Here is a 7908-nt window from a genome sequence, read left to right as displayed (position 1 = left end):
TTTTTCAGTGGAATGCTTGATTCATTTTATTCTGTGACTTTTGATATAAATTAAAAAGTCTAATTTATTGTACACACACATTCCAGTGAACACAGGCCCACCAAGGCCTTTACAGACAACAACTCAGATCTAGAAAAAAGTTTTAAATCTGGTTCTCCCTCTCCCATTGACCAGCAAAATGGGCCTGAAGCATTAAACGACAAAATTAAAATAGCAAATGCTCATAACTTAATGCTAAGGGTGACAGCTTTAAAAATAACAATATTAACTTCTATATTTTCTTAGTTTTTGAAGTACCTGGCTTCTCTGAAAAAAAAAAGTCCTGTTGCAGCAGATATTTAGAAAGTTGGGATTTTTGTTGAATGTAACCCATCCTATAATTGTGAGTGATTACAGAATGAGGACCTACAATGTCTGGCAAAAGAAGGGCTGGGAACTTCTTAAAAGGCACTACTGGAAGCTCTTGGGAATATAAAAATGTTTGGCATTTAGGAGCCCCCTTTGCTGCACTTGATTTGTTGACAATCAAAAGGATGAAGCATTATTAGCCTCAGCGATCCAAGCCGAAAACAGGAAATTTAAATTCGGTCGGCTCGAGGTGGCATTTGGCCACTAGAGAGCGCCGTTGCTCCACTTTGCGATCTCGTAAAACAAATTGCGGTTAAGGAAGGTTTTGATTAAAATATTTACAATCTTATTTTTAACTCCAAATTAGGATAAATTTAACAAAAAAGAAGCAATGTGCACTACTAAAGTCTGAAGCCGTGTTGTTAGGGATAAAATTTTGGCTTAGTCAGGATTTCAGGAAATTTGGACTATGGCACAGCTGAAACTGTAAACGTTATGGTGAGTTAATGCATTCTATCAAAACAGAAGCGTGTAAAAACATAGATCTTCATTTACGAAGTTAATCATGTTCCTTTTCCATTCAGATTATAAACAAAATGCTTGAAAGAAAAACTGGTTTTTTCCCCAAGAGAAAATGTTGTGCTGTAATGTTTTCTTAATTAGGCCAGAATGTGTAGAAATGAATTTTGTAGTATTTGCGTTTCTTTTTCACCCCCAGGAATCACATAGTTCTAGAAGATGCCTTGCGCATTATTGAGATCTGGGCTCGCTCTTCTTTTTCCCCACTCCATTCCAAAACCCAGTCTTTTATCGAGTTATTTAAACACACAAAGGCACGCACGCCAAACAGTGAAATTTAAAAGGCACAATCACAAAGTTAGTTCCAAGGCTTTGTTGAAAATAATGCTTTTAATTGGCTACTTGAAAGATTGAAATGCAAATTGTTAACTCTCGAAATCCGTTTGTTTGCTTTAGGATTTAAAGGAAGTTTTACCTGGCGATAACCGACAGAAAACAAACACAAGCCCCTACTCTACAACACTCCCTCCCCAATAAAAGTCGCCTGCACTCTACTAATTTAAAAACTAAAGCATTACTTTATCATCTGGAGATTTATTAGCAATACGTTTACCTTAACCATTTCCAGCCATTCCCTGCAAAAACAATCGAGTCTCAGACATTATCTTGTTATGCCTTTCCATCTAGACTTTATTTTCTCTATTTGCAAAATATGATATTCAGTCCATGAGGACTGACCTCAGGATGCCACACACAGGCTGAGGTAACCCATACGGAGTAGGGGGTAGTTGAAATCACTAGCCTGCTGAGCCTTTGGGGGCCATCTGGGTTTTTTAGAGATTTGCATTTGGCGTGAAAAGCTGGCATGGCGTGTTTCAGCATTAGCGGGAAGATCCTCTATGCGCTCAAGGCGAGTTTTCCAGGTTGGTTCCCAAAGCTGATGGGCCTGGTGCCCTTACAACAATGGATTATCCCGTATGGAAGGGGGTTTGGTCACCCAAAGAACCCACGAAAAAGGACAAACAGGCGAGGGTAAACTCACTTAACAGAGACCTATCACATTAATTGGGCATTAAAACGGGAGTAAAAGGGGGGGCGGATGTTGAGGAAAGAAGGAAGTTGGTGGTGCAACGCCGAGCAACTTTAGAGCGAACTTCACATTTTTCGATTCATATTTGACTTGCCCACATGACTCGGGACGTTTCCCTTCCTCATCTCTCACAAGCTAGGATGAGCCTTCTTTCTTTTCTTTTGGAGAAATTAGTAACTTTTAAAGCTGAGCACGGCGCCCGCTCTCGGCGGTAATTACACAGGCTTGGTGAATGAACTGGAATCTTTAGTAGATGGGCGCCGCCTGTAGCTGCCTGGAACCAGCATGACCCGAACGCTGGCCCGGAGTCTCGACGGGATGGTGGGTGGGAACTCAGAGGCGTCGGCCCCCAGTACTCCGCCCGGGCCCCCGCCTGCCCTGGTCCGCTCCACACCGGAGCTGAAACCCGGGAGCCGTGCGTCCTGCCCAAGGAAATACCACGCACCGCAGCGTAAGCCCTCTTTCCCGCCTTGGAACATTTCTGGCCGCTTTAATGCCCCTTTGCCTACATTCTTCAGCTTCCCCCCTGCGCTTGGTGCTGACGTCTATCAAGGGTGAAATGATGGAAACTGTATTCATGGGCATGATTTCCATTAAATATCAATTAACCTGGGAGCCTCAGTCAAGCGTGCAATGCGTCAAGGGTAAATGTATATTTCATTTCCACAAGGCCCGCTCGGCTGGAAAAGAAAGGCTTAGATTTGCTTTGATAATGCCAAGTTTTGGGGTCACCCATGTGGCCTTTAACCAAACTACTTGGATAGGACCTAAGAAAGTACGGTCCGGTCCGACTATACCGTGTTCGCCCATGTTTCGCGGGCTGCGCCCGCGTATCCAGAAATGCAAAAGCCACAGCCAACTTCTGCGGGGCTGCTCCGAGGGCCGGGAGAGTCGTTTGTTCTGCAGCCTCTTGGGAGTGGCCTGTCTTGCACCCCCGCCCCCCGCTCCAAGTGTAAGGTTCTGCAGCGACCCAGCCCCGCTGGCCTCAGCCCACATTCCCTCGGCCCTAAGGGCCACCGCAAGCCCTTGGCAGTGCGGCTTTATGGGCCCCCTTTAAGGCTGGCGGAGGCATCTCTCGGCCAGCGTGAGGCGTCCTGTCTAGAACAGTAGTGTCGCCTCCGCGCGGATCCCTCCGCGCGCTTATCTCGCCTCCATCTCGCTCCCTCTCTGCGCAGTGGCGTGGTGCGAAAATGCCTCGCCGGGGCGCACCGGGGTGGCAGCCTCGGCGGCGGCGGCGGCGGCGAGAGCGGTGGGAGGGGGACGCCCGGGGGGGCAAGGTGAGAGGTGGTGGCAGGCAGAGGGTGTTTTTTTCTTTTCCCTCCAGAGCGGAGGGTTTGTAAACCGAAGCCAAATAGTGTCCCCGTGGGCCGGGCGCACTTTTTTTCTTGTCCCAGTGAGCAGAGGGCCGCCTGGTGCCTGAAAGGAAACAGTGGAGGCAGAAGGGCAGGTCACCCAGGGCGTCGGCGATTATATTGCGGCCGAGCCGGCGCGCGCTGGGAGAGGCCGGGCGGGCGGTGAGAGCGGGGGGCTGGGTGAGGCCCTGCGACCCGCAAGGGAGGCGGTGCGAGGCCGAGGTGGCGGGGGCCTGAGCTGGGCATGAATGCCCAGTAGCTGAGCGCCCGCGGCATCCGAGCCTCAGAAGCGACGCGCGGGCGGGCGGCAACAGCAACGTAACTCGGCGGCTCCAGCGGCGCGAGCAGCCGCCCCAGAGGCCCCTGCGGCAGTGCAGCAGCGTTGAGGCGCCCTCGTTGCCTGCTCCGCGCCGCCCGGGGCCGCCGCCCCGATGAGCTCGTACTTCGTGAACCCGCTGTACTCCAAGTACAAGGCGGCGGGTGAGGCCATCAATCCCACTTACTACGACTGTCACTTCGCGACTGAGGTCGGCGGCCGCCACGCCGCTGCCTTGCAGCTCTATGGCAACAGCACCGCCGGCTTCCCGCACGCGCCCCCGCTGGCGCACGCGCACCCGCACCCTTCGCCGCCACCCGCCGGGCCGGGTTGCGGTGGTGGGGGCGGCCCGAGCCCTGGCCAGGACTACTTCCACCCCGGCGGGGGCAGCCCGGCCGCAGCCTACCAGCTCGTACCCCCTCCTCCTCCGCATCCTCCGCCTCCTCCGCAGCCTCCCCCCTGCGGCGGGATTGCCTGTCACGGGGAGCCCACGAAGTTTTACGGATACGATAACTTACAGAGACAGCCGATTTTTACGACCCAGCAAGAGGCCGAGCTGGTACAATATCCTGACTGTAAATCGTCCAGTGGTAATATTGGCGAGGACCCAGACCACTTAAATCAGAGCTCGTCTCCTTCTCAAATGTTTCCCTGGATGAGACCACAAGGTTGGGATGCATTTTTTTTTAAGCGGGGAGAGTGGGAGAAATCTGCTTTCATCTCACGTTCGAGCTTTAAGACTCCCTTTTCCTGTCCCTCTTTTTTTCCTTTTTCTGTAGCTACAGTGGCTCTTATTCATAAAGTAATAAAGACTTTTCCCCTTAAAGTAGAAATCACGAAAAAATGATGGGGACAGAATAATTGTGAAGACCTCTCTCTCTCTCTTGCCTGCCCATCATATATATGAGAATTGTGTATATTTCATCCTTTAGACCCACTCTAGAAACCTCCAGCAATCTGCAGAGGCACCGGCACCATCACACTTTTTAAAACGTTTATTTTGTTTGTTTGTTTGTATTAATCAGCAGCTCCTGGTCGAAGAAGAGGAAGGCAAACCTACAGTCGTTTCCAAACCCTAGAGCTGGAAAAGGAATTCCTTTTTAACCCTTATCTGACCAGAAAGAGAAGAATCGAGGTTTCCCACGCCCTAGCTCTCACCGAGAGACAGGTAAAAATCTGGTTCCAGAACAGGAGAATGAAATGGAAAAAGGAGAACAACAAGGACAAATTCCCGGTTTCCCGACAGGAGGTGAAGGACGGGGAAACGAAAAAGGAAGCCCAAGAGCTGGAGGAAGACAGAACTGAAGGCCTGACGAATTAATTCTACCTTTAAAATTTTACCACAGACTATTAAATCTAATCATCAACATATGCTGGTGGACACCACCTATTTTCTTTATTGGAAGGACTTTACCTGTATTTCAAGCTACCTTCATGTCACTGCACTTGAGGCTTCTGCGCTTTGAGAGGGATTTGGGTGTTACAAAAGTCTTTTATCACGTAGAAACAGTCCTTGAGCTGTCCTATGTAAGGGTAATTTGATACTGACTTTATATAGAAATTTTTATAATGATAGTTTTTAATGTCTGAGTCTGAGCTGGTGATTTGCCTCAACAACGTAAACTTCCTAATGATTAGCACTAAAGAATTGAATATAAAATGCTTTATTAATCAAACAAGTGCACTTGAACATTTTAAATCATTTCTTTATGGTGAGTAAATTAAAAGAAGTTTATTAATTTTAAAAATTATGCCTGCAGAATATTTACTTTATTTTATTTGATTAAAATGCATTATTTATGTATTTTTCTTTCTGCTTTTATAATAATGGTTCAGGTGCCTTTTGTTTACTCCTAAGAGGTTTCTTTATTTTGTAGTATCTCTGGGAAAAGTCTGGGCCAAATATTTGAAAAGCACATTTAACTGAAGAGTATAATGTGTAGTCCTGGCTCTACAGCTTCCTTAAACTTGGGGGAAATGTTGGGCCAGTGACAAAAGTTTCAGGGCAATGTCAAAGTTGACATTTAATAATTTTTCTACAGTCTATACAAATTATGGCAATTTAGTGATCAAGAGTGAATGAATACTTGAAAAGCCAATTATAACATTTTCATTTGTTATCTTTTTACTCTGGCAAGTCGCTTTGTGGAATGCCTCTGCTTTCAAAACTTGCTTTCATTTTGAACAGCGTTTGGTATCAACTGAAATTGCTAGGTCTCAATGCTGTGGCTGCCGCTGTGATTCCATTTTTTGAGTAGGTGCCATATTTATTTGTATTCTCTTCGCTCTGTTTGCACACCCATTTTGAGCCAACTTACTGTGTGCATCTCAGATGTCGGTTGGTACGTCCTCTGTTGTTCTCCAGGATGGCCTCACCTATTTAAAACAAGCCCTGAGAGCAAATGCAGAAAAATCTTGATTGTAAACAACCGCTCCAGAACATAGCTAGCTCCTTAATAAAGAAATGAATCTTTTTCTAGAGCTAGTGTCTTTGAGCGCCGCAAATAGCCTTTTTCCTAAATCAGGAACAATTGTTTTTGCCCTCATGAAGGTAATGTCCCCCTAAAGCTCCTATTTGATTAAAAAAAAAAAAGAGGTGGGGGTTACATGCACCCATGCTATAAAAATTAATACGTTGCAGGGGCTCTTTTTCTTTCCAGAGAGGGCTGGCTATGGCTACCAAAGCTTCATCTTGTTCTAAATAACTTTGCTGAGATACAGTGAAAGCTTTGAACTTCACAAAAGACTCGAGTTGTAGGCCCAGTGGGGGACGACCCAGAGTCCAGGTTACACCACAGCTTATCCCGCTGAGCCTGCACTGATGCTGGGGTTTGGGATCTGTTATTAACAAGATATCCGTTTTCCATTTGAAGCTGCTTCTGCAGCTGCCATTTTATGAGAGAAGGGGAGGGGGAAGAGGAGCAGGAAAGGAGATTTTCGAGTAAACATTTTTCTCCTCAAAAGGGAAAGCACCTTGGTCAGGTAGACATTGAAGAGCTCTCTGCTTTTTCTAGATTCCTTTATTTTTTAAAAAGGTGCATTTTAATTTCCAGAGTGGAATCTATTGCACAGGTAAGGAAATGGAATCCTATAGTTTTAGGCCTGGACCATTCAGGCGTTGGTGGGCTGTTTGTCCTTTCAAGGACCAGGGAAATGTTCCTCATCAGGGCCAGGGACAAAGCACCACCTGACTTTCTATCCAGGGAAGAGACCGTGGCTGTGGCATTTTTCTGACCTGAGCCAGGAAAGACAATTTTAAGTCACGGGTGGCTCAGGGCTTAAGAAACACTTGCAGGAGAGGAGACAGCTGCAAATGTGCATGCTGGATTTGGAAACATTTTGCTCTGTGAGCCTCCTACTACTGTTGGCTGATACAGAGCAAGGATGCCAAGCGCCTGAAAATGTGACTAGGGAACAGTCTGGGGTAGGGATAAGTTGGCCAAAGAGTGGTATTGGCTAAACTCCAGCTGCCCTCCATTTAAGGGACTTCTTTGTCTATTAGCAAAATTTGCTTTCTGTGACTCAAGGATATTCCCCAAATAATACGTTTAGAGCCCCTGATTTGGGTAAGAATCTATCAGGTGGGGAACCTGGTATGTGGATGGGTGTAGAAATCAAGAAAGAAGGGGTGGTAAAAATGTCCTTATTTCGTCTTCATTCTGTGCTGCTCTGGAAGTGCCATACCTTCTGGCCCCATTGTCCCCCTAACCACATGGTAAAATCATAGCTCATGTAAGAAAAAGATTATTTTGCAATTACTGGTATATTTGAGAATATTTGTGCATATACAAACTTGATAATTTTTGGTATCTCCTGGATTTGTACAGATACATAGACTACACATGTGCAGAAAGTGTTGGTTAATAAATCAGTGTCGGTATATATGTTTCTTTTTGTAGCTGGGAAAAGCATAGATTTGTCTCCAAATAAAGAGCTTGCGGAATTACACATCACACACACTCACCACCTTCTTTCCTACAGTGGCTACAAACTGCCCAGCATGGTGTTTCATGCAGACAGAGTCGAAGTGACTAGCGCAGAAGATGCCCTTCTAATTGGCTCATATCTGTTAACATCCAAGAGTTGCTGGGTTGCGGCAAATATTTTTGCTGCAGAATTTGCATAAACCTTCAGAGAACCCTCTTCACACCCAGACAACTGCTTCTCTCCCCTGGACTGCTTAGGGAATCTGCTTAGAGAGGTCTATAAATGGTTTAGAGAAAAGACCGCTAATGTTAACATTCAATGAAAGAACCGAGCCTTTTAAGTGATTTAGTTTCTCT

The 7908-nt window shown here is 46.4% G+C and overlaps 1 protein-coding gene across 2 annotated transcripts; it reads left to right on the top strand.

Annotated features, from left to right (window-relative positions):
- The first annotated feature begins 3107 nt into the window (after positions 1-3107).
- On the top strand, positions 3108-7505 carry HOXD8 (homeobox D8). 2 transcript variants are annotated; one of them, XM_045847121.1, is made up of 2 exons: positions 3108-4293; positions 4654-7505. In XM_045847121.1, the coding sequence occupies exons 1-2, from the start codon at positions 3741-3743 to the stop codon at positions 4944-4946; spliced, it is 846 nt and encodes a 281-aa protein (XP_045703077.1). In that variant the 5' UTR covers positions 3108-3740; the 3' UTR covers positions 4947-7505. The 2 variants fall into 2 exon arrangements, with proteins under 2 accessions (XP_045703077.1, XP_045695696.1); XM_045839740.1 differs by having other exon boundaries at positions 4651-7505.
- The last annotated feature ends 403 nt before the right edge of the window (positions 7506-7908 follow it).

This window comes from Phyllostomus hastatus, unplaced genomic scaffold (assembly GCF_019186645.2).
Source record: "Phyllostomus hastatus isolate PE091 unplaced genomic scaffold, TTU_PhHast_1.1 phas_contig_1, whole genome shotgun sequence".
NCBI classification, from domain to species: Eukaryota; Metazoa; Chordata; class Mammalia; order Chiroptera; family Phyllostomidae; genus Phyllostomus; species Phyllostomus hastatus.
The sequence above is the reverse complement of the archived record's forward strand: the minus strand, read 5'-3'. Positions and strand labels throughout refer to the sequence as shown.

Bases quoted from the DNA above. Each gene is read 5' to 3' on its own strand.
- HOXD8 (XM_045839740.1), top strand. From the start codon at position 3,741: ATGAGCTCGTACTTCGTGAACCCGCTGTACTCCAAGTACAAGGCGGCG. The intron at 4,294-4,650 runs GTTGGGATGCAT...TGTATTAATCAG, and splicing joins TCCCTGGATGAGACCACAAG to CAGCTCCTGGTCGAAGAAGA.